The sequence below is a fragment of the Gorilla gorilla genome, chromosome 12 (genome assembly GCF_029281585.2).
Source record: "Gorilla gorilla gorilla isolate KB3781 chromosome 12, NHGRI_mGorGor1-v2.1_pri, whole genome shotgun sequence".
Classification (NCBI taxonomy): domain Eukaryota; kingdom Metazoa; phylum Chordata; class Mammalia; order Primates; family Hominidae; genus Gorilla; species Gorilla gorilla.
The window spans coordinates 95,924,471-95,950,902 of NC_073236.2; the positions used below are offsets into that span (position 1 = coordinate 95,924,471).

The window sequence follows — 26,432 nt, forward strand, 5'->3', positions numbered from 1 at the left end:
GATAATGGTCTCCGTGGCCAAGTCCCAGTCCTGCTGTCCCAAGGGACTCCGGGGTCAGGTGGAGTAGGCAGGGCAGTCTGCCACGGGCTCCCCAACTGAAGCCACTCTGGGGAGGGTCAGGCCACCAGAAAATTTGCCCAGCTTTGCTGCCCGTTGGCCATGGGTGACCTCTCATCTTTGACCCCCGGAGGGTCCATGGGTCTCCAAGTAAACAGAGGCTCCCAGAGCTCCCTGGAGGGGGCTCCTGCCACCGCCCCGGAGCCTCACAGCCTGGGCATCCTCCATGCCTCCTACAGCGTCAGGTAAGGCAGAGCCCTTGCTGCTGCTGCTCCCCCAGGAGTGCGGGGCCCGGCGCTCACCCCTCTGCTGCCTTTCTTCACTCTTTAAGTGCCAGTCTGGGCACTTCGGGCTCCCTCTTTAGTGGATCGGGTGGAGAGAGGAGAGGGAGAAGGGCTGTGCTGGGAAACATGGAGTGACAGTGAATGGCCCCTCCCCCTGCCCAGGGAAGGGCCTGGGCATAAACAAAGTGGCAGCAGTGCCCTGCCTACCCAGTGTCTAAGGCCTGCCCTCTGTGGATGGGAATGGGGGTACTGGGAATGCAAGGAGTCTTGAAACCTGGTGAAAGAATGCAGGGACAGCCACCTCCCAGCCAAACGGACAGGACATTCAGAGCAACTCCAGCACAGACCCCCTCCCTACGTGGCAGACAGCCTCAGTCGCTATCTGCCATGTTCTACAGAGGAGGGTGCAGAGACTGAAACACGTTAGGAGCCTGTCCGGAGACTACTGGGGTGGGGCACAGGTAGGATCAATGCTGGGGACCTGGGTGTGGACCCTTCCAGGGCCCAAGCTGCCTTTGCCTTCCTGGGGTTTCCTTTAAAGCCACCGCGTGAGGCCCTGGTGGGACATCACATCTTGCCGGCAGCAGTGGACCAGGCAGATCCTCAAAGATGTCTCCTTGTACGTGGAGAGCGGGCAGATCATGTGCATCCTAGGAAGCTCAGGTAAGCTTGGGAAGGAGGATTCTAAAAAGGATTTGGCTTGAGTTAAACTCCACATTGAAGAAACAGATTAAGTTGTAGCAAGAAAGCCACAGGTTTGATATTAGAATGAATTCTATTGATATCTGACTGTGAATGGAACTGCTACCAATGTGAAATCTTTAGAAAGATCCTTGAAAGAGTATAAAATTCTGCCTAACATGTACGTGAATTCATATTTCAAAATATAAAAAGCCCCCACAGTTCCATGGCATATAAAAGTACTCAGGAAACACAATTTCCCCTATCTGTACACTGCCTAGAGACAGGAAAAGGATTAAATAAGCATAAAAATGCCCATTAAGCCCCTATCTTTGATTCCACTGGTGCTTTTTTATGATGGCATATTTTGGACATACAATCAAGAATAGAGAATAGGCTGGTCACAGTGGCTTATGACTGTAATCCCAGCAGCTTGAGAGGCTGAGGTGGGAGGATTGCTTGAGCCCAGGAGTTCGAGAGCAACCTAAGCAACATAGTGGGACCCCATCTCTACAAAAATATACAAAAGTTAGCCGGGCATGGTGGTGCATGTCTGCGGTCCCAGCTCCTTGGGAGGCTGAGGTGGGAGGATTGCTTGAGCCCGGGAGGTTAAGACTTCAGTGAGCTGAGATAGTGCCACTGCACTCTAGCCTGGGCAACAGAGCAAGACCCTGTCTCAAAAAAAAAAAAAAAAAAAGACTGGAGAATATTTAAAAGTTCATGTATTAACATCAGGCCTTATCAGATCTTATCTGGTCTTTTTTCTTTTCTTTTTTTTTTCCTTTTTGAGACAGAGTCTCACTCTGTCACTTAGGCTGGAGTGCAGTGGTGCGATCTTGGCTCACTGCATCCTTAACCTCCTGAGCTCAAGTGATCCTCCCACCTCAGCTGGGACTACAGGTGCACACCACCATGTCCAGCTAATTTATTTTTATTTTTATCTTTTTTTGTAGAGACAGGGTTCTTGCTATGTTTCCCAGACTCTTTTTCTTTTTTAAGGAATTAAACATTACAAATTGCACTGAGGTCATCCACTGCCCGTTCTCCACATCATCCTTCTCCTCCTCTTTCCCAGGGTAGCTGCATTTGAGCCTACAGTCGGTGTTTGTGCCCCTGCATCAGCCAGTCATTGCCCCAGAGAGTCTAGCCTTTGGTGAGACAGCTCCTTGTGGCCGAGGGCAATTCCCTGGGAGGGTCCCTGTGGTGAATCTTCTGCAGCTGACGTTCTCAGCAGCTGGGGGATGGCTGCATTGGCCCTGAAGAGGGGATCTGTGTGGCACACCACAGTGTCTGCTACACTGGATTACCATGTACATTTTAAGGTTGAAAGCTTCTGACAAATTGGCTCCACATAAGCCTCTTGATTGAGCTATTGCTTGCAAATTGTTGACATTCACTGCCACTCTCTACTTGTGTTATTCTCTTCAATGGAGTTGGGGACTCTATTGAAGTCTATGACCAAATGTAGGCATGGTCAGCCTCCTTAGACCCAGGGAATTGAATCCATGGCTATTCACCTGCTACAGCAGGTGCACAACCAGATGCCAACAGTAGTGTTGTTAAGAGGAATTCCCAGGCCAGACACGGTGGCTCATGCCTGTAATCCCAGCACTTTGGGAGGCAGAGGCGGGCGGATCACCTGAGGTCAGGAATTTGAGACCAGCCTGGCCAACATGGCAAAACCCGTCTCTACTAAAAATGCAAAAAAAAAATTAGCCAGGCCTGGTGGCAGGTGCCTGTAATCCCAGCTACTCGGGAGGCTGAGGCAGGAGAATCGCTTGAACCCGGGAGGCGGAGGTTGTAGTGAGCCAAGATTGTGCCACTGCACTCTAGCCTGGGCAGCAGTGAGACTCCATCTTAAAAAAAAAAAAGAAGAGGAATTCCCAGACGGTCTCAGTCCACTCAGGCTGCTACAACAAAATACCATAGACTGGGTGGCTTATAAAAAGCAGAAATTTTTTTCTCACAGTTCTAGGAGCTGGGAAGTCCAAGATCAAGGGGTCAACAGATTCAGTGTCTGGTGAGGGAGACTTCCTCCTAGACAGCCATTTTCTTACCCTAACCTTGCATGGCAGAAGTGGGTAGGGGTCTCTGAGGCATTCATCTGAATTGTAAGAGCTCTCCAAAACCTAATCATCTCCCAATATCACCTCCTTGCATGCCCCACCTCATAATATCATAATCTTGGGTGTGAAGATTTCAACATATGAATTTTAGGGAGACATAAACATTGAGACTATAGCACTGACTAAAGCTGTTACACTTTTCAAAGACTTTGTCAGTTCTTATTTCCATTTTTAACCAATATCTAGCTATACACATGTACCGTAACATCCAGGGTCATTCTCAGCTTCCTTTTGATAAATACAGTGTTCTTCTTTAAAAAGAAAAAAAAACTGCCTCTTCTCCTTTAACAAATTTTCACCTGTTGCAGTCCTTATAAAGAAGTAAACAGGGTGGCATTTAGCACCCTTCTCAGAAGTGTGTCCCACTTCTAAGAACAACAAGAAATGGAACCCCCCATCTCAGAAGTGCACCCCAAAAGCCAATGTTGTGTTTCATGCACATACAGCAGGACAGCGGGAGGGGCTCTTGATTGGGGTGGGGGAGTGGGCTGATTTCTGATGAGATGCCTAATCACGGCTTTGGGACAATGCCTACCCTTTATACTGAAATGAATCCACAGTGGGCTGCAAGTTCTACAAGGGCAGGGACTGTATTCTACTGTATCCTTATCACCTAGAACAGGGTCAGTCACGTAGTGGGTGCTTAATAAATATTTGTTGAATAAAGGAGTAAAATAATTTTATGAATTACTCCATAGTATTGCATAAAATGACAATTTCATTGGTGTCTTATCTCAAGCAGTATTATCTATCAAATCTTCATTAGCGAGGCAAAAGATGATGACATATATGTTCAAAGTCTCACTAGAGTATAGTCTAAAGCAAGCCTGCACAGAGCAATCCGACTCCAGGGGAACTCCAACTTATTTGAATTGTTATTTGCTGTTGAGGAGGGCGTAGACTCTGGGTTGGATGCTTCTTTGCAGATTATTTAGTTGCAAATGTCATAGTTTTATTGCCCTTTAGGGCATTAACCTTGTGATCCATCCGCCTTGGCCTCCCAAAGTGCTGGGATAACAGGCATGAGCCACCACGCCCAGCCTCTCATATCCTCTTTTGAATGAGCTTTGTCATCTTGCTGGTTCCCTCATTAATGAGTTAACAAATACTTGACACCTTTTTTTAAAAAACTAAATTCATTATTATAAAAAAAAAAGTATCCCAAAATTTAGTGGCTTAAAACAACACCATTCATGATCTCTCAGAATGTCTATGGATCAGAACTCTGGAAGTGACTTGGTTGGATAGTTCTGTCTTGGGATCCCTCCCAGAGAAGTATACACTGGATTTGGCAACAATAAAGTGGCTTTAATATCCCTGGGGAGGCCAGTTTTGATGAAGTGGTGGGGCTGGGACCCAGGCTGCAGGATATTTGCAGCTTCTGCCAGAGTTCAGATTGGATCCAAAAAATGTAAAGCCAGGATGGCTCTGGTTAGAAGAACCACACGACTGGGAAATTACAGGGCACATTTTGAAAGACAATCCCAACGAAGTCACATTTTGTTTCTTTATAATGGGTTTTCCTCTCTTTCCCCACTCTGACCACCTCCTGAACACGCAGGGGCTAATTCTGAGTTTTGTCAATGATGCATTAGAAAAGAAGACAACTGCTAAGGGAGTTGATTCATCTTTGTACCTCTCACAGCAACAAGCAAGTTTCTTTAAAATATTTCAACAAGGGCCAGGTGCGGTTGCTCACACCTGTAATCCCAGCACCTTGGAAGGCCGAGGCAGGCGGATCACCTGCGGTCAGGAGTTCAAGACCAGCCTGGCCAACGTGGTGAAACCCCATCTCTACAAAAATACAAAAATTAGCCAGGTGTGGTGGCACACGCCTGTAATTCCAGCTATTCGGGAGACTGAGGCAAGATAATTGTTTGAACCTGGGAGACAGCGGTTGCAGTGAGCTGAGATCTTGCCACTGTACTCCAGCCTGGGCAATAGAGTGAGACTCCATCTCAATAAATAAATAAATAAAGGGCTGGGCCCGGTGGCTCACGCCTGTAATCCCAGCACTTTGCGAGGTTGAGGCGGGCAGATCACGAGGTCAGGAGATTGTGACCATCCTGGCTAATGCAGTGAAACCCCATCTCTACTAAAAATACAAAAAAAATTAGTTGGGCATGGTGGCAGGCGCCTGCAGTCCCAGCTACTCAGGAAGCTGAGGCAGGATAATGGCATGAACCTGGGAGGTGGAGGCTGCAGTGAGCCGAGACTGCGCCACTGCACTCCAGCCTGGGCAACAGAGCGATACTCCGTCTTAATAATAATAATAATAATAATAATAATAATAATAATGATGATGATGATGATGATATTTCAACAAAAGATCTCTTTGGCTCTGCACAAGCCATCTCATCAGTAGATTTCTCTTGCTATCTTCCCAGATAGTTCAGAACTTCCTGCCTATTTCTCTGTTATGAATCCCAACTTCTCAGCCTCCTTGAATAGGAAAGGCCTGGGAGGTCTATTCTGTCTCCATGAACTCTGGGCCTATGGTAAACTTGTGTCCAATATGACTGAGGGGCCATCAGGTTCTTGTCCTAAAGGCATCACCTAAACTTTAACCTTAGAAAAAAGCAGTGGCTCACGCCTGTAATCCCAGCACTTTGGGAGGCTGAGGCGGGAGGATCACCTGAGGTCAGGAGGTCGAGACCAGCCTGGCCAACATGGTGAAACCTCATCTCTACTAAAAATACGAAAATTAGCCGGGTGTGGTGGTGCATGCCTGTAATCCCAGCTACTCAGGAGGCTGAGGCAGGAGAATGGCTTGAACCTGAGAGGCGGAGGTTGCAGTGTGCTGAGATTGTGCCACTGCACTCCAGCCTGGGTGACAGAGTGACACTCAGTCTCACTCAAGAAAAAAGCAAACCAAGGGAAGCATCACCCCCCAGTCACCTCCAGCAGGCAGTTAGTTCACCACAACCCCTCTGTGGGAACTTCCTAGTGACATCCAGCTAGGCTATGCCCCAGGCTCTAGTGCAGGCTGTGGCCAACTTGGTCTTACCAAAGGACTTACCAAGTCAGTGCTTCTCAAAGTGGACTGAAGCAGAGCTGACTCAGCAGGTCTTAGGTGCGGCTTGGGGCTCTGCATTTCTGGCAAGCTCTCAGGGGTTGCTGATGCTGCTTGCTTTGTGAGCAAGGCTCTAGACAATGTCACCTACATCCAGGTACAACCAGACCACCCCAGGGGGGCACAAAAAGAAATCCGTCCTAGGATCCAAACGTTTCCAAGAGTCTTGGCTTTCCTCTTATTCTGATACCTATAAGTATTTTGTTTTTCAATCCAAAACAGTTTTAAAGGCAAATAAACAAGCAGAGAAAGCACGTTCGGTCTTGACCCAGATGAGAGAAATGGCATGTCCCCTCTCACTCAGGGGACAATCCAGAGACTCACTTGCGCGTGAGACCGCTGCACTCACAGTGCGCGTTGCACAGGGCAGGGCCTGTATCCTGCTGTGTCCTTAACACCTAGAACAGGGTCCGTCATGTAGCACTCATGGCCTGCGGGGTCATGCCTGCACAGAGGGTCTCGGGAAGCTCCTCCAAGGCCGGCACAGAGGGGTTCCTCCAGGGCCTTCTGTTGTCGCCCCGCAGGCTCCGGGAAAACCACGCTGCTGGACGCCATGTCCGGGAGGCTGGGGCGCGCGGGGACCTTCCTGGGGGAGGTGTATGTGAACGGCCGGGCGCTGCGCCGGGAGCAGTTCCAGGACTGCTTCTCCTACGTCCTGCAGGTGGGCGCATCCCCCACACCCCTGGCCCCCCGCCCGCCCCGGGGGCTTGGGCTACACTGACGCCCGAGTCTCCTGCAGAGCGACACCCTGCTGAGCAGCCTCACCGTGCGCGAGACGCTGCACTACACCGCGCTGCTGGCCATCCGCCGCGGCAATCCCGGCGTCTTCCAGAAGGTGGGTGCAGCCCCCCGCTCACAGAGGGCAAACTGAGTACCTTTGCACCCCCCGCTGCCCTCCTCTCTTCGCCTACGCTTGCCCATTCCTTCCCTTTGCTCGTCACTCCTTCACTCTAGAGCGCGCCCTGCGTCCTGCACCGTGCACCCTGTGCTGCCCCTAGTCACATGTGCCTTTGGAGACTTGAAATGTCACTAGTCCAGACTGAAACGTGCTCTGAGCGCAAAATACGCATCAGATTTCAGACTCTTAGTCTGAGAAAAACAGAACGTGAAAAAGCCCATTAAGAATTTTTAGGTCGGGCAGGGTGGCTCATACCTGTAATCCCAGCACTTTGGAAGGCCAAGATGGGAGGATTGCTTGAGTCTAGAAGTTTGAGACCAGCCTGGGCAACATAGCGAGACTCAGTCTCTACAAAAAATACAAAAATTAGTTGGGCGTGGTGATGTGCGCCTGCACTCCCAGCTGCTAAGGAGGCTGAGGCAGGAGGATCTCTTGAACCCAGGAGGTCGAGGCTGCAGCGAGCCATGATTGCACCATTGCACTCCAGCCTGAAGGACAAAAAGAGACCCTGTCTCTCCCAGCCAAATAAATAAATAAATTTCAAAAAGTATTGATTACAGGTTGAAAAGCTATTTTTGGCTGTAAATAATATGTTATTAAAATTAATTTCACCTGTTTCTTTTTACTTTTCAAAATTTGGCTACTAAAATTTCACTTCTGTCTGTGGCTTGCATTACCCTTCTCTGGGACCATGCTGTTCTACAAGTTCCCTGTTTCAACAGACACAGTTATTTTTGCCACTGATTTTTCTCAGCTTGCTTGGAGGCATCTTGAATGTGCCTCATCCAAACTGGACTGAGTTAATGAAGGAAGAAACGATTGAATTGTCAACTCCTTCTAGGTTCCAATCTCTTTCTTAATTGTCTCCAGTTTGGAAGTAGCCACAGGTAAACCCACCGGGGACCTTACCTGGAAACTGCTTCATTTCTCTCTAGACTGGGAAGGCCCACAAGCACCCAGGGAACCAATGACAGGTGGATATGCCTCCTTCAAGGGGCACAGCTCCCTGGGAGCAGGAGAACTCCTGATAGCAGAGTTCTCTCCAACTGAGAGTCCTTTCTGAGCAAATCCAGCCCACAGTGTGTAAAATCCTGATAAGTAATTCAGTGGGAAGGAAGTGCTGATGATAATAAAGGAGATAGCATGGCAGATCTGCTTCTGTCCTTGGAAGAACCTGGAAATAAAGCATGGCCAATGTGAGCAGGCTATGTCTGCGGGGCTGTTGGCTAAGGCTCAGGCTTCCTGGACCACTTCAGAGAGCCCAGAGAGTCCTCTCAATCCTGGCCCTGCCATTTGCTAATGGCATTATCTTGGGCAAGTTGTGGAACTTTGTTTTCTCCTCTATAAAAAATATAATAAGAATGCATTTCTCTTGGGTTTGATGTGAAGAATACATCAGATTACGTGAAAGCACAGAGCATGGAGGGTTGGACTTGCTCATCCCAATAGTCCTTCCAAGGACTCTGAATTCCATTTCCAAAATGTGTTTCCAAAATGTGGGAGAGCATTCCTGCTGGGGTGTGAAACCTCTGAGACAAATTAAGTAAATGTCTTCTCTGTCCATCTCTTCCAAGCCAGGAGGGGCAAGCTTACTCCTTATGATGTTACAGAGATGAGAAGGAGGCTTGGGAATCTACCCTGGCCGGTCAGCACAGAAATCTCACTGTGTCAAGCAAAGCTTAATTCTAGGATCCTTCTACCCTGATGGCAAGAGAAGACCTTTCTTTTTTTCCAGAATATATTTATATCTAGTTTATTTATGCATTTTTACCTTCTCATTATTCCTTTGTACCTATTTCAGATATGTCCATTTTTTGGGTGGGTCAAAGCTACATCTATGCCGTCAACCCCACTCCCTGACTCCTCTTGAGTGTTGGTCCACAAGTCATTCCCTCTTCTTCTGCAATCTAGCTTATTGTTTTTTAATGCAATGGTTTTGTTTCCATTTTCATAACACGGCCTTATTAGGGGTGTCTGGAAACAAAACTCATTACCATATGAGTATCTTCTGTCTCTTTCTGCTTTCCCCCTGGGGTTTCTGCAGATAGAGGTAATCAGTACAGGGGGACAGAAACAGATTTGTGAACAGGTCTCTGGAGAGGAGATAAGCTGAGGAAGGAAAGACAGAGAGGGAGGAAAAAAGCCAAGCTTCTTGATTAGAAATTCAGTAAAGAATTTTTTTTAGTCGTTATTGTTTTGGGAGAGTTGAGAATGAGGAGGAAAAACGGTTTCAGGGAGTTACAGGCTTTAAGTAGAGCGAAGAGAATTGGAAGAAAGGGAATTTTAAATGTGGCCGGGGGTTATAAATTGGGTCCCCCTTAAAGTCCTTAAAGAAATTCAAGTAAAGATTGGAATTATTTTTAATTACTTCTGAAGGCTGGATTATACGTCTTTGATGTGAAATCACACTGAGATTGTACCACATGGGACCCCAGCACTTATTTGGGTTATATAGTGGGAAACAGGTTTAGTTCAAATCAGGTTGGATTTTTGTAAACACATAAAGCATTTATGATAATAAAGTTTCAAAACCCAAACACTTATAAAAGTAAGCGATATTGTAATCATGAATTTGCGGGATTTTTCTGTATGGGCTGCAGTGACTATGGCTCCTGCAAATAGGAGTTTAATGAAGTATCTGTTGTTTCCTGGTTAATTTTCCTGAAGCAAGTGTAAGCAGTTTTTGTTCTAGGGAATCTTATTTTATTTGTTTATTTATTTATTATTTTTTTTGAATCAGAGTCTCGCTCTGTCACCCAGGTTGGAGTGCAGTGGTGCCATCTTGCCTCACTGCAACCTTGGCCTCCCGGGTTCAAGCAATTCTCCTGCCTTAGCCTCCCTAGTAGCTGGGATTACCAGTGCCCACCACCACTCCCAGCTCATTTCTGTATTTTTAGAACAGACAGGGTTTCACCATGTTGGCTAGGCTAGTCTCGAACTCCTGACCTCAAGTGATCCACCCACCTTGACCTCCCAAAGTGCTGGGATTACAGGCATGAGCCACCATGCCAGGCCCATTTTATTTTATTTTTGAGACAGGGTCTTGCTCTGTCTCTGTCACCTAGGCTGGAGTGCAGTGGTGCCATCATGGCTAACTGTGGTCTCAACCTCCTGGGATCAAGCGATCCTCCTGCCTAAGCATCCCGAGTAGCTGGGACTACAGGCACGTGCCAGCATACCCGGCTAATTTATTTTTTCTTTCTTTTTTTTTTTTTTGTAGACACAGGGTCTCTCTTTGTTGCCCAAGCTGGTCTCAAACTCCTGGCCTCAAGCAATTCTCCCTCCTCAGCCTTCCAAAGTGTTGGGATTACAGGCATGAGCCACTGCACCCAGCCTCTGGGGACGTTTTAAAAAATTCATATTATTTATTTAAATCTGACACATGTATTACGATTTAAGCCGAATTGGATCATATTATTATCAAAGACATGCTTTCCCCAGGGTGTGGTGAGTCTGGAAGTGGCCCTTGGATTCTTGGGGGGTGCGCTGCCTCTTTCATGTCCTCCCCAGCCCATGAATTGAAATAGCAGCCACAGCGACTCCCAGCCTTCCTGTAATTTGTGTCTCCTGCAGGTGGAGGCCGTCATGGCAGAGCTGAGTCTGAGCCATGTGGCAGACCGACTGATTGGCAACTACAGCTTGGGGGGCATTTCCACTGGTGAGCGGCGCCGGGTCTCCATCGCAGCCCAACTGCTCCAGGATCCTAGTAAGTGGCACCCAGAACTGTTACTAGCTGCTGTCTGGGCATCTTCTGTGTGTCTGCAGATACTTTGGGCCCTTTCTTCACAGTCCTCATTTGGAAAGGGGTTTGTGTACAACTGAAATCACAGGTTTTTCAAACTGAGGACCCAGTTTTTTCGGAAATGCTGTATAGTTCATTTCCTGATGCGATTCCATCATCCAAACAAAACAGCTCGTGGACCCGGAAGCATTGCATTGGTTTTGAAGTGTTCCATTGGGGTTTTCCTTGAATATGGAGCCTTGCCCTGCCAATCATTTCTTCTCACCAGGGCAATACCACTGTGTGGGCTGGGGAAAGCCAATGAGTTTTGGTATGACCACAGGTGTTCATGAAATGGCAGGAATTAAAATAGGAATTTGAATGATAAACTCAAAAGTGTATATGTTGTGGGGAAGGGAGTATCAAAACAGAGTAGTCAATCCTCTGCCAGGTTTGGTCATTTTCCCCATCACCTGGGGAAACCTCTCCACTCATGCAGCTGGAGAGGACAAACTGCATCTGGATCCTTTCTTTGCACTGTGGTAGACCAGGACTGCCTGTTCTTCAGATGGTGCTTGGTCACTAGAAGGCAAATAAGAGAGATGTTTTTAACAGCTCTTGTCGCCTTTTTTTTTTTTTTTTTTTTGAGACAGAGTTTCACTCTTGTTGCCCAGGCTGGAGTGCAGTGGTGCGATCTTGGCTCACTGCAACCTCCACCTCCCAGGTTGAAGCGATTCTCCTGCCTCAGCCTCCTGAGTAGCTGGGATTACAGGCACCTGCCATCACACCCAGCTAATTTTTGTTCTTTTAGTAGAGACAGGGTTTCACCATGTTGGCCAGGGTGGTCTCGAACTCCTGACCTCAGGTGATCTGCCTGCCTTGGCCTCCCAAAGTGTTGGCATTACAAGCGTGAGCCACCACGCCCGGCCCCCTTGTCACTTTTTAGGAAGAAATAAGTTACTTTAAACCCTCTAAAGAACCCAAATGCCTGCCACACTTCAGACCTTGTTTTATTCGTCAGATTTTTTTCTTTTCTGTGCAAAGACCCTGCTGGCGTTGGAAAGTGTTGCAGACATGAAATGGGGTTGTCTTTTTGACCAGCCTTCTCTCAGTCTTGTTTTAAAACAACTTGATGCCAGCCTGCCAGCCCTTGTTCCCTGACAGGGTGCCCTGAGCAGAGCCCAGCTGGCCCGTAAGAGGCCTGATCTCCTTACTCCCTGTGCCCTGGAGGATTTGAGCCCCACATATGCTCCAGAGTTGGGAACTAGGCCCTTCCACATCAGGTCCTTTCTCCTGAGCTCAGGCTGAAAGCCAGTTTACATGTTTACTTCCCACCGCACACTGTTTGAATGGGGTACAAACTCAATAAGGAACAGTTCAGAACTCTGAGTTTTAAGCACAGAGCCTGGGCTCTGCACTACCTTAGAAGTCTGGCCCTTCTTTGCTGGCAGAGGTCATGCTGTTTGATGAGCCAACCACAGGCCTGGACTGCATGACTGCTAATCATATTGTCGTCCTCCTGGCGGAACTGGCTCGCAGGAACCGAATTGTGGTTCTCACCATTCACCAGCCCCGTTCTGAGCTTTTTCAGGTAAGAGGTTCAACTCGTAAAGGCTGGGTCTATGGTGTGTTGAGCTGGGAATCGCAGGGGCAGGGGCAAGATTTGTACCAGTGGCCAGGCACAGTGGCTCACACTTGTAATTCCAGCACTTTGGGAGGCTGAGGCAGGAGGAGCACTTGAGGCCAGGAGTTTGAGTCCATCCTAGGCAATAAAGTGAGACTCCCCATCTCTAAAAAAAAGAAAGAAAGAAAGAAAGAAAGAAAGAAAGAAAGAAAGAAAGAAAGAAAGAAAGAAAGAAAGAAAAAGAAAAATTAGCCAGGCATGGTGGTGCATACCTGTGGTCCCAGCTACTTGGGAGGCTGAGGTGAGAGGATCGCTTGAGCCCAGTAGGTCAAAGCTGCAGGGAGTCGTGATCATGCCATTGCACTCTAGCCTGGGTGACAGAGGAAGACCTCATCTCAAACAAACAAACAAAAAATGGTTAGTGCTAGACAATTGGAGCCAACAGCTCCTGAGAGGGGAAGAGCAAAGGATGAAAACTCACTTCTTTCAGCACCTACCATGTTCCAAATACTTTCTGTACATAGCTCATTTCATCTGCACAACACTCCTATGAGGTGTGTTTCAGTGTATTCACCTTACAGAGGAAAAGAGTGAAACTTAGCAATGATTCAAAATTGATAGTTGGGCGTGGTGGTGTGCGCCTGTAATCCCAGCTATTCGGGAGGCTGAGGCAGGAGAATCGCTTGAACCCAGGAGGTTGCAGAGGGCTGGGATTGTGCCACTGCACTCCAGCCTGGGTGACAGAGTGAGATTCGGTCTCAAAAACAACAACAACAACAACAATAACAACAAAACAACAACAACAAATTGAGCCAAGATCACACAGTTATTAATAGTAAAAAGCTAGCATTAGGCTTTCACAGCCAAGTTGGCTTCAAAGGCTGTGTTTTTCCACGAAATCATACCGATTTCCTTCCAAAAAAATCTCACTTGCTCCGCCCAGTATCCCTTTAGTTAGCTATTATTTGCTTTTTACAGAGGAGGAGCTGAGATTTAAAATGAAAACAAAAAAAAAACAAACTAAGACCCACCCCTGCTCGCCCGAGGTCACTCACTGGGCTTGGCTGGGACTTAGGCCCAGGTCCAGTCATGCTTGTCTATCCCAGATATGAAGCTGGGCCTCAGGATGGGAGGCAGCATGACCCACAGTGGTAGTCTAGGCTCACAAGGGTAGGGATGCACTTCGAATGTCTCCAAGAATACTGATGCAGGGCCAAGGTCATCGAAGGACTGACTGCTCAGAAATGCATTTCCCATAAGGACTTGGTGACCATAAGGAATATCTGACCTTGGCCCTACATCAGTGTTCCCAGAGACATTCAAAGTGCATCGCTACCCTTGTGATCACACACTAACTACGTCTGTTGTCTGGTCAGCTCTTTGACAAAATTGCCATCCTGAGCTTCGGAGAGCTGATTTTCTGTGGCACACCAGCGGAAATGCTTGATTTCTTCAATGACTGCGGTTACCCTTGTCCTGAACATTCAAACCCTTTTGACTTCTATAGTAAGTTTTTCTTTCACATTCCCCATCATGAATGTTTTTTAAACTTTCTCATCTCAGACTTCTGCCTGGATGACACCAGTCTAGTGGATTTGATTTTTGCTTTTATTTTTGTGTTTTATACTCTTCAAGGAATCAATTTGGCCGGGTCAATGAACTTGCCAGAGACTACTATCAGAATGAGGTCAGGGATCTCTCTCAAACAAAATGGCGCACTGCTACTACTTTATCAGAGCATAATTAGCTGAGCTTCTGAATTCTCCCAGACAATCCCAATGGGATCCTCAAGGCCCTGCTGGGATGCTTTAAAGTATTCTGATTTTATAGGTGGGCATTAACCACAAATTTTGTCTTGATGGGATGAGGTATTATGGCCAGTACTCCTGTACCAATTGTATATCCATGTACATACATGCATTTAAAAACACATGGGTGACATCTTTTGGGAAAAACTTTTAGTGGACCTGACATCAGTGGATACCCAAAGCAAGGAACGGGAAATAGAAACCTCCAAGAGAGTCCAGATGATAGAATCTGCCTACAAGAAATCAGCAATTTGTCATAAAACTTTGAAGAATATTGAAAGAATGAAACACCTGAAAACGTTACCAATGGTTCCTTTCAAAACCAAAGATTCTCCTGGAGTTTTCTCTAAACTGGGTGTTCTCCTGAGGTAAGAGGCTCACAAATGTGAGCAATGCCCATTGGGGGTCTTTAGCCATCCCCCAATAACAATTCTGAAAAGGAATTCAAACAGGGTTGTTTGTTTTCAGGAGAGTGACAAGAAACTTGGTGAGAAATAAGCTGGCAGTGATTATGCGTCTCCTTCAGAATCTGATCATGGGTTTGTTCCTCCTTTTCTTCGTTCTGCGGGTCCGAAGCAATGTGCTAAAGGGTGCTATCCAGGACCGCGTGGGTCTCCTTTACCAGTTTGTGGGCGCCACCCCGTACACAGGCATGCTGAACGCTGTGAATCTGTGTAAGTGCCCACGTGCTGGAGGTGCACCTCTTTCTCCCTAAATACCTCCCTTCTCCAGCTGTAACCTTACAAAAGTCTACCATTATAAGGGTTTTTCTCTGAGCTAAACCCAGCCCTCTCCAGGTTCCCTCTCTGGGGAAAGGCAACTATTGAGTTACCAACATGTTAATATGAATGAGCTCACCAGGTGGATCTCTCTGAGGGCTAAGGATCCAGGGAAACATGAAGTGACAATGTACTGGTGGGGAGAGTTTGAGGAGTTTTTCAAAAGATCATTCCTCCTATCTCATCTTGGCCATCTCAGATGCACAGCCCATGGGGGCTCAGCGACCGGGCCAACTTTGTACCGTTAGCTTCTTTTTGGAGCTGATTTTAGGACAGCCAGCACCTAATTCTCAAATTCAGTGGAATTCCAGAGACAAAACCTGGTTGCCTAACGTTGCAGGAAGCAGGTGTTAGAGGGATTCCCCAAAGGCAACACTGTTAGGGAATAAGAGGGAAGGACTTCGCTATTGTGAAGTTGCTCTAGAGCTTGACATGAGGGGCAATGCTAAGTGTCTGCATCTGCGGGGTTTGCCTGGCCTTCCGAGACCAAGTCTAAAATGCAGGCTGCTGGTGGTGGGGGCGGGGTGGGGTGGGGGGAATCCTGCACAGAAAGAAGACAAAGTGCTTCAAATCACTTATTCATGCCCCTTTTGCATGTACTTTTCGTGAATTGGTGACAACTCCCCACTTTAGAGAGAAGGAAATAAATGACATCTTTTGCAATTGTATTGCAATTCAGGTAGAGTGTAGATTTCCGGGGTGGGGATTTATTGTCCTGTGGATGGCAGGTCCCCTCCTTCTATGACTAGGGAACCCCCCCTAGCTGGTCCTCACCATCCAGCCCTGACAGACCTCACGTTCAGCTTGGGCTAGCCCTCCCTTTTTCAGCTGGGTGGTGACTGACTGTTCTGAAACCTGCCTTCCATCCCCAGTTCCTGTGCTGCGAGCTGTCAGCGACCAGGAGAGTCAGGACGGCCTCTACCAGAAGTGGCAGATGATGCTGGCCTATGCACTGCACGTCCTCCCCTTCAGCATTGTGGCCACCATGATTTTCAGCAGTGTGTGCTACTGGTGAGGGGTTGTTCAGTTCACCCAGGGCCGGGCTCCCATGGAGTCATGGAGCTAGTGGGACTGGTGCAGGGAGAGCTCCAGGGTGAAGTTCTCTGCTCTGGAGGATCTACACTTTGCCCATCAGTGTCTAGTGCAATGTCGTATCTTCCAGGACATTAATTTTATTGTAAATAGCCCAACTGTGGGTTGCAGGAGACCTGAGAACAAACCAACAAAATGACATGTGCCTGGGAATGACCTGTCCCACATTCACGGCAGGGCCTGGGCCAAAGAAGAGGGCTCTGAAGTAGCTGGGACCCAGGTGCATGGGGGGCCTGGGGGCGAGGAGAAAGCAGCCTGAATGTAAAACCTTAAAACAGACACATTCAGAGGGTGGGAAGAGGACAGCAACCAACAGAGGAGGCAGAGGGTGATCAGGGAGGTAGAAAGAGAAGCAGGATTGGGCAGCATCAGAGAGGATGAGGAAGGAGAGAGTTTCAAGGAAGTGTCATAAACACTTCAATATTGCAGGGGTTAAAGGAGGTGAAGCATAAGGGGAGAAGGCCATTGCAATTTTCCAAAAAAGAGCTTCGGTAGAGTCATGGGGGTGCAAGTCAGGTTTACAAGAAGGGAAGGTGTAAGATGGAGGAAGCAGATTCTGTTTTGAGAAACTTGGTGTTACAGGGTAGGATGAAGAGGGGCAGTTACTTAAATGATGATCAAGTTCAAAAAATGGTTATTTTAGGATGTGGTAAATAAGACCATCAAAAAACATCAGATTGAGAGTAGATGAAAATGCAGCCAAAATTTGGATAAGTCAAAGAGGAAGTTTCCAGAGTAGACCAAGGTAGGGATAGGGGAATCAGAATAACATGGGATCAAGGATGCAAGCAGCTAGGGTCACACTTTCAAAGATGGGGTGCGGAAAGAGAGGGGGAGAGAGAGAGAACGAAAAATAGAGATGATGAAGATATCAAGAAATTCATAAAATCGGAGGTGAATTCAGCTGCTGAGCACTGGGGAGAGAGATTGAAATTGGGGAGGGGGAAATTTTAAAGTAGAGGTTTATATCAGTCATAATGGGACATGCTATTAGAATTCAAGACACAACGAGGAAATCTTAGGGGTCCAGGGGCCAGCTGAGGCAAAGTGGCAGAGGATATCCAGTTAGTGCGGCAGTAGGCATTGTCCAGCACACCTTCCATTGCTTAAGGGAGAATAGGGTCCCCAGATGTGGGAACTGATAAGGCAAAGAATGGCAGAAGGGGTCCAGCATCTGCGGCAGTGAGGGCACTGGGGAAGTGAGAGGCAGGAGGCTGTGATCAGAGAGGGTGTCCTCAGACTCTGAAATCCTGGGAGCGAAACCATTTTGAGTAATATTTAAGTCCAAGACATGGTGAGTGATGCAGATTAGGTAGCTGGAGTCATTGGAATTGAGATTCGCTAATCAGGAACCACTGATGTGGATGGCTCATCAAGAAGGTTAAAGAGCTTGAGGAAAATGATAGGGGAGAGGAGCAAAAAGAATGACTCTGGTCCAGATGCTATAAAATCATCCAAGGCAAGAGGATGTTTTAAACATCACAGAAGACAACAATGAGGAACGGCATTGATAGCATAAGCAAACTTCATGATTTGTACAGAGGAAAAGTAGATGGCCTTGAAGAGTAAGTGGTAAGGAGGGGCGAGTATAAGACACGCCAACATTTTTTGCTTACTCTACAAATGGGATAAAGAGCAGCCATGCCTAATTGTCATTGAAGATACGCTATCACCAGGGAAATGTAATTTGGAGAAAGGAATATAAGAGGAAAGGTGCATGGATATAGGGTGGTTTGTTTACAAGAAAATGAAGGTCAGGCCAGGCATGGTAGCTCATGCCTGTAATCCTAGCACTTTGGGAGGCTGAGATGGGCAGATCACTTGAGGCCAGGAGTTCAAGACCAGCCTGGCCAATATGGCAAAACCCCATCTCTACTAAATACAAAAAAATTAGCTGGGTGTGGTGGTGCGCACCTGTAATCCCAGCTACTTGGGAGGCTGAGGCAGGAGAATCACTGGAACCCGGGAAGCAGAGGTTGCAATGAGCCAAGATCACACCACTGCACTCCAGTCTGAGCAACAAAGTGCAACTCCGTCTCAAAAAAGAAAACGAAGGTCAAATCAGTGGAAGGGGTTGGTAGAATAAAAGACAAGAATGGAATGGAGTAGGGCTGGGGAGGGCTAACCTGGATCGAGGACAAAAGAAGTGAGGGGTTTTCACGTAGGCAATAATCCTACATAACAGAGATGAGGTTCAGGGAAGGGGGTGCTGGGAAGCGGGTTGGGTGAGCCCTTTAACATTAAGGTAGGTGTGGTGTTGGCTAGGCAGAACATGGTTATTTATGAAGATGCCTGTAGAGTTCAACAAGCCTGCTTACTGCAGTTAGTTGTGACCATTGTCTAAGTAATTTAATGTTTTCCTATGAGAGCTGAAGGAGCTGTGAAAGGGAAAAGGTGGCTCCCAATGAGTTGCAGCCAATGGGAACAATTTGATGTAATAAATAGTCTCATGTTGACTCCTTTCCAAAACGGCCTTTCAAAGGGGAGTGTGGCTTGCCCTGCAAACTTCTCCCACCCACTCACCACCAAGGATTTATTCATAGAGGCAAGTGCAGTATTTTTCTTAAATGATAGCCCTTAGAGAGGAAACTAAAGAGCTTATGCTTTTCTAGGACGCTGGGCTTACATCCTGAGGTTGCCAGATTTGGATATTTTTCTGCTGCTCTCTTGGCCCCCCACTTAATTGGTGAATTTCTAACTCTTGTGCTACTTGGTATCGTCCAAAATCCAAATATAGTCAACAGTGTAGTGGCTCTGCTGTCCATTGCGGGGGTGCTTGTTGGATCTGGATTCCTCAGGTAAGATATCATAATTCAAAAAATTTAGATTGGGATAACCCATTATTAATGATCACCTAATAATGACTGAAGTAAAGAAATACCAGAGAACTGATAGTGGTTATGGATATTACCTTATAGTCTAGAGCGTTTATACTACTCGTTAATCATTGCCTTAGACCTTGAACTGTTCATCTGTTCAATAAAATGTCTTTTTTATCGGGAATCAGGAACTAACAAGTTTATGTTATGATATGATTCACATGTAGTAAACCATTATACCAAGAGAAGAAAACCAGCCCGGATGTTCCAGGAAAAACTCACAGCCCACATGATAGGCTAAATAAATTGCATGCATTAGTTCATTTCTGACCTGGTACTGTTGAGTTTGTACTGCAGTTCTCAATTCCCAGTTATTCTTAGGAATTAAGACTGTCAGACAAAAAAAAAGCCTGCGGGATAAAAGACTGCTCCAAAGAGTATCAAGGCTTAAAGGACATGCACCAAACGATAGCAGTAATTATCTCTAGGTGATATTTTAATTTTTTTCTTCATATTTCCGTATTTTATCAATGTTCTGTAATGGACAAGTATCATTTTATAACCAGGAAAAAATGTATCCACACACATTTTTAAAAAGCAGCAGCAAAAAGGGCAGAAAATTTTAAAAGGCTAAAAATGATCCCAGGCAGGTGGTGTGAGTGGGATCTCGTAAGTAATCTCTGGGTCCCCAAGGAAACATGAAGGCTGTTTCTTTGACTTAAAAATTTAAAAATCAAGTCAAAAAGCAAAAGCATTACTGAGCATCTACTATATAAAATTATATGTGTGTGTTTAATTATTTAACTCTCAGAGCAATCCATTTTCAGATAAGAAAATGAAGCTCAGACTTGACTTTGCTCAAGTCACACCACTATGAAGGCTGTGACGCACGTGACTTCGTGGAGAGAGGCTGACCTATGAGTCAGAAACTTCCTCTACCACTTGCCAGTCTCTTTTCTATCTAAATTAGTTTCCTCATTTATAAAAAAGAGATCACTATTTCAGCCCCACCTGCCTCAAGGGATCATGAGAAGGAAAGGAAATAATCAATATGAAAACACATTATAAATTGTAGTGAGTTATACGAAGTGAGATATTATAAAGCAAAGTGAACTAGGCTTTGATAAATCAGGGAGGATATTTTTTCACACGAAGACCATTATATTGTATTTGTCCATGTTGCTTAAGTGGATTGTTAATATTTATGAAAAATGCAGAAATCAAATCACGCCAAGAGTACAGAATCAAGCCAGCAATGTACAGAGCCAACCTTGGGCAGCATCTCCTCTTTTATATTATTTGAATCATTGTTTCAGTTAATCTGGTGCCATTTCATGTACAGATGATCCCCGACTTATGATTTTTTGAGAAAGTGATACTCGTTCTGTAGAAACCGTCTTTTGTTTTTGTTTTTGTTTTTTTGAAACAGAGTTTCACTCTGCCGCCCAGGCTGAAGTGCAATGGCGCGATCTCAGCTCACTGCAACCTCTGCCTCCTGGGTTCAAGTGATTCTTGTGCCTCAGTCTCCTGAATAGCTGGGATTACAGGTGTGCGCCACCACGCTCGGCTAATTTTTGTATTTTTAGTAGAGATGGGGTTTCGCCATGTTGGCCAGGCTCGACCTCAAGTGATTCGCCCACCTCGGCCTCCCAAAGTGCTAGGATTACAGGTGTGAGCCACCGCAACCAGCCTAGAAACTGTATTTTGAGTAGCCATACAATCATCCTGTTTTTTACTTTCAGAACAGGATTCAATAAATTACATTAAATATTCAACAATTTATTATAAAATAGGCTTTGTGTTAGATGATTTTCCCCAACTGTAGGTTAACGTTAAGTTTTCTGAGCACATTTAAGGTAGACCAGGCTAAGCTGTAATGTTTGGTGGGCTAGGTGTCTTACATGTGTTTTTTTGTTTGTTTGTTTGTTTTGAGAGGGAATCGCGCTCTGTCACCCAGGCTGGAACGCAGTGGCGCGATCTCGGCTCACTGTAACCTCCGCTTCCCATGTTCAAGCGATTTTCCTGCCTCAGCCTCCCAAGTAGCTGGGATTACAGGTGCCTGCCATTACGCCTGGCTAATTTTTGTATTTTTAGTAGAGACGTGGTTTCACCATTTTGGCCAGGTTGGTCTCAAACTCCTGACCTCAGGTGATCTGCCTGCCTCGGCCTCCCAAAGTGCTGGGATTATAGACGTGAGCCACCGCGTCTGGCCTTAAATGCATTTTTTTTAACTTAGAATATTTTCAACTTATGATGGGTTTATCTGGAAGTAACCCCATCATAAGTAGCATTTGTATTGGGTTTTTGGAAACGGAGGTTAGTTGCTCTTTATTTTTATTTTTGTTTGCTTCTTGACACACAGTCTCACTCACTCTGTCACCCAGGCTGGAATGCAGCGGCACGATCTCGGCTCACTGCAACCTCCATCTGTCAGGTTCAAGCGATTCTCCTGCCTTAGCCTCCTGAATAGCTGGGATTACAGGTGCGCACCACCACGCCCAGCTAATTTTTGTATTTTTAGTAGAGATGAGGTTTCACCAAGTTGGTCAGGCTGGTCTCAAACTCCTGACTTCAAGTGATTTCCCTGCCTCGGCCTCCCAAGGTGCTGGGATTACAGGCGTGAGCCACTATACCTGGTGGTTAATTGCTCTTAAAAGGTAGGCAGTGGCAAAGAATACTAAATGTTCTCAGATTAGTTGCAAAATCTTAACATCCCAAGGCTTCACATGAATTCCACTCCCATCACTGAAAATTAAAACTCCACTCTTAAAGGCCACATCAACCTGCTAGTCATTCCATTTACCCATTTTTCTCCCCAGTCATCATCTTTCTAGGTGAACTGCCTAAGGCATTTGTGCTGTTGGCTCCCTTCTCTTTTAAACACAAAGGAAATTAGCTTTGCTGTTTTTTCTGCTTACAAAATCATGCAAGTTCTTGGGGGAAGAAATGCTCACAATATAAATATGGATGCAGAAGAAAGTAAAAGTTACCTGAAGTATCAGAGCCCAGAGTTAAATTTTGTTGTAGTTCTTGCTAGAATTTTATATAATTTTTAACAAAGATGAAATCATCCGTTGTATAAGATATAAAATATGCATACATTTTTTTCCCATTTAACAACATAATATGAATTAGGTGGGTGTGGTGTCACGTGCCTGTAATTTCAGCTACTCAGGAGGCTGAGGCAGGAGAATCACCTGAACCTGGGAGGCGGAGGCTGCAGTGAGCCAAAATCACGCCACTGCACTCCAGCCTAGGTGACAGAGCAAGACTCCGTTCAAAAAATAAAAAAGACAAAGCACAAACCAACCTAATGTGGACAATGTCATGTCAATACATCTAGATCTATGGTTCCTCCCGCTGCTTCTCCTTCTGTCTGTGCCTTTCACTGATCCATTTCTCTCTCTCTGCCACCTGCACAAAGTCTGTTGGTTGTTCCCAAGGCTAGAGGCGCACTCTCTTTGAAGGCCCCTTTTGTTTTCTCTCTCAGCCTATCACACACTACTTCCTGTTATGGTCTTCCTTTGCAGTAATAGATTATCCACCCCTTGAAGGCAGCAGCTGTGTCTCATTCATCATTTTAGACCTTCTCAGCAGCCAGCTCAATTAGGCCTTGGACCAGTTAGGCCTGCAAACATTATTTGTTGAGTGAATAAGTGAATGACTCTGTCTTTGAACTGTATACACACTGCATCACTCACCAAATCATGTTGGTTTTCTTTTCTGATATCAAACCATAGGTGCATGTGGAACATTTTGTGTTTGACTCTGTGTGGTACAGGCAGAAACAAAGGTTCACAGTTCCTACCTCAGAAAGATAGCACCCTAGCCACTAGGCAGCCACCCTCTCATGGCCATCATCCTACTGCAGGCCTTTGTCATCTCATAGCTGAATTTTTTGTAGTCTGGTCCTTTTTTTTTTTTTTTTTTCTTTTCCTGTTCTTACTCTGCCCTCATTCTGGCCATCCTTCTTGCTGGAGTCACGTTAATTTTCTCAGAATGCTGATTTCAACGTGACCTGTCTCATTCATGGTCATTCAACCTCAACTCACAGCAAGGCCCAGAAATGGTTGTTTCTGGCTATTGTTCCAAGCTCCCCTCCCACTGTTCCTTCACATCCTCTCTTCCAGTCTTTCTGGTCCAGTCAGTCCCATATGCAGCCCTTGGCATGCCTGTACTCATACCATTTCTGCCTTCCTAGAACTTCCATCCTCTTCCCCTAATTCCTTCCCAGAGTCCCACGTATCCTTTTCAATTAGCAACCTCTCAGTGTGGTTAATTCAATGTTGTGCCTTAGGAAACTGAAAGTCTGAGGACACCTTGCAAATAGGTGAAACCATAAATACTAAATACAAGAACATCATGGATGTGTGGTACACATTTTTTTTTATACTTTCTTGGCACAAATAGTTCACTACTGTGTATTTTTATAGTTTTAAGGATATATTCTATATCTCCAACTACATTATGAGTTCTTTAGGGATAGGATACATCTTTTGAAGTTCTCAAGCGCCTAGAACTAGTGCCTTGCAAACAGAAAGAATTTTATATCTTTTGATTGACAGAAAATATATAGCGGACTAAGAAGACCACAGTGTCAGCACACAGTTTCACCTGAAATAGATTGGAGAGGAGACATATTTCATTTTCACGACGAATGTTGGCTCGGTCTCTCCTTCCTTTTTCCTTTGTATTCTAGGTTAGTTCTAACTTTCTACATTGGTACCTTCAACTTTCTGTTTAATCACAAATCTCCTCCTCCAATTGGTATGTGTTAGGTCTGTATTTTCTTCTACGTTTATATCAGTAGTGCTTACCAAAATAAATAGACAGTAATCGTCCTCTTGAGAGAACTGTTAAATTAAGGTCTTCACTATAACAGGCCGCCAAGCTGTGCCTAAAAATGACAAAATGCTATGCTTACTGACTTGGAAGGATGTCTGAGACATATGTTTGGCAGAAAAAGAGTAAGTTAGGAAAGAGCATGAAGAGTTTAATTCCATTTATATAAAACTTTTAAACACACATGTTATATATATTACCAAAATGTTAACAATAGTTATTTCTAGGCAATGGTATTTCTTTATATTGTTCAATGTTGTTTGAAGGTTTTTTTATAGTGAGCATCATTTTTATAATAAGGAGATAGAAAACTATATTCCTGTTGGAAAATATAAGGATTGCCTTTCTTTTCATTTGGTAGGACTATTGCCAGAGCCTACTGAATTTCATTTTTGTTTTCTTTTTCTTAAGAAACATACAAGAAATGCCCATTCCTTTTAAAATCATCAGTTATTTTACATTCCAAAAATATTGCAGTGAGATTCTTGTAGTCAATGAGTTCTACGGACTGAATTTCACTTGTGGTAAGTATTCTATTTGGGGATATTATTTTTGCATGTTACTCTGAGGAAGCAATTTCTTGGAGGAAATGTATTTTTGAAATAAAAACTGTGTTTTATAATAATTCAATTTAAAACTCTGTTTTGAAATACAGTCCAACATTTTCTCTGATTTTTAAGATGAAAGAAAATAAGCAGTAGTCAAGTTAGTCTCCTGTCAAAGGTCAATAGGTAAGGGACACTTGGATGTTGTTAGAAAATGACAGACCTTATGTACACTGAGGTAAACTCTAGTATATTCTGGATAGACTCAGTTCCTGTATCTACTGAACACATTCAAGCAGGCTGAAGTGGCTTCTTGTTCCCCCAAATGTACATCGTACATAGCTAAATAAAGCTACTTTTGGCAAAAGTCTATTCCTCAATCCCACCAGACGGAAGTAGAACCAGGACAAGGACTTCATGGCCATTAGAAATCTCAGGGTGGCCGGGTGCAGTGGCTCACGCCTGTAATCCCAGCACTTTGGGAGGCCAAGGTTGGATCACTTGAGGTCAAGAGTTCGAGACCAGCCTGGCCGACATGGCAAAAACCTGTCTCTACTAAAAATACAAAAATTAGCCAGGCGTGGTGGTGCGTGCCTGTAAATCCCAGCTACACAGGAGGCTGAAGCATGAGAATCACTTGAATCCGGGAGGCTGAGGTTGCAGTGAGCCCAGATCGAGCCACTGCACTCCAGCCTGGGCGGCAGAGTGAAACTGTGTCTCAAAAAAAAAAAACACAAAAAAAAAAAACACAAAAAAAAAAACAACCAAAAAAATATCAGGGCCACTCCAAAGACAACCAAAGAATATGGCTGAATTTAGTAGCGTTCTAAATAATTCTAAGTGATAATGTCAGTAACTTTAGGATAGCCTGTGCTAAGGGATGATGATTTTTATCACAAATATGGTAATGAATCTATACCCAAAATAGAAACAAAAGCATGTCCATCTTCAAATGAAGCCAAAGGCCAGAACTGCTCACTCTTGCTTCATCAAATTGTAAACTCTGGGCTTGCTAAAGTGTCCTGTATTTTTCATTAAGGGTACTTAGCAAGCACTTGGTAAATACTTGTTGATTAAATTACCTGAGATAAACCACACCTGACACTGTCAATCTTTTCCTTGACAGGCAGCTCAAATGTTTCTGTGACAACTAATCCAATGTGTGCCTTCACTCAAGGAATTCAATTCATTGAGAAAACCTGCCCAGGTGCAACATCTAGATTCACAATGAACTTTCTGATTTTGTATTCATTTATTCCAGCTCTTGTCATCCTAGGAATAGTTGTTTTCAAAATAAGGGATCATCTCATTAGCAGGTAGTGAAAGCCATGGCTGGGAAAATGGAAGTGAAGCTGCCGACTGTGCATGACTGCTCTGAACGTCTGAAATGAGAGTGCCATGTATTTCTTTCTTGATAGGACATCTCAAGTCTTTTAACCATTAAGACTCCATTTGTGCCTTTTGGATCCAAGCAGGCCTTGAATGCAATGGAAGTGGTTTATAGTCCCTTGCTCTTACAACTTGCAGGGACATGTGGTATTTGGAAATTGTGACTGAGTGGACCCAAGAATGTAAATAATAATCATTTATAAACCTATGGGAGACTCGTGTGACTATTTTTTTTCCTTGTTCTAGGCACAGAAAAAAATAGGTCAGCTTAAAAATATGTTTACATTGGATAAAGGATTAGGCAAAAACAAAAGGTTTCAAGGATTCCTGACCGTAAGTGACAGAGAAAAAGAGTTGTGGGTTTAGATGAAGCAAGGTCATCATGCAGAATTGGGTAAGAATGCTTCTGTTCCTGGAAGACCCAGAGTTAAATGCAGATGTCCACACGAGGGGTCGGAGTTACCTGATCACATCGAGAGAATGCTGGGCAGATGGATGGTGAGCACCACTGCTAGAGAGAGAGCACCCAGTGATTTTACTGAGGATTAAAATAAAAAACTGTAGGAATGGGCTCAACAGTGAACAAAGCACACCAGACAAACCTCTGGTTATGTTTTTAAAGATTCGTTTGCTATTTTTCACTTTCAGCTGAGTTTACTTATAGGCACATTGTGCACATGTACCCTAAAACTTA

General features: G+C 45.2%; 2 protein-coding genes across 3 annotated transcripts in view; one reads left to right on the forward strand and one right to left on the reverse strand.

The window, feature by feature from the left end:
• The first annotated feature begins 19 nt into the window (after nt 1-19).
• On the forward strand, nt 20-25,909 carry ABCG5 (ATP binding cassette subfamily G member 5). Its single transcript, XM_004029153.5, has 13 exons — nt 20-302; nt 883-1,004; nt 6,746-6,882; nt 6,961-7,056; nt 10,693-10,825; nt 12,292-12,431; nt 13,841-13,970; nt 14,427-14,640; nt 14,741-14,946; nt 15,924-16,062; nt 18,756-18,941; nt 24,216-24,328; nt 25,476-25,909. Exons 1-13 carry the CDS (start codon nt 160-162, stop codon nt 25,667-25,669), a joined length of 1,953 nt encoding a protein of 650 aa, XP_004029202.4. The 5' UTR covers nt 20-159; the 3' UTR covers nt 25,670-25,909.
• Nucleotides 10,374-26,432, reverse strand: part of DYNC2LI1 (dynein cytoplasmic 2 light intermediate chain 1) — a 54,433-nt gene continuing 38,374 nt past the window's right edge. The window contains exons 14-16 of one of the 2 annotated variants that reach the window (XR_008676829.2): nt 23,780-23,859; nt 12,737-12,858; nt 10,374-11,422 (exon numbers count right to left, since the gene is read on the reverse strand). The gene's annotated coding sequence lies outside the window, so the exon portion shown is untranslated. The remainder of the gene's footprint in view (nt 11,423-12,736; nt 12,859-23,779; nt 23,860-26,432) is intronic. The other variant, XR_008676828.2, reaches the window with a different exon arrangement.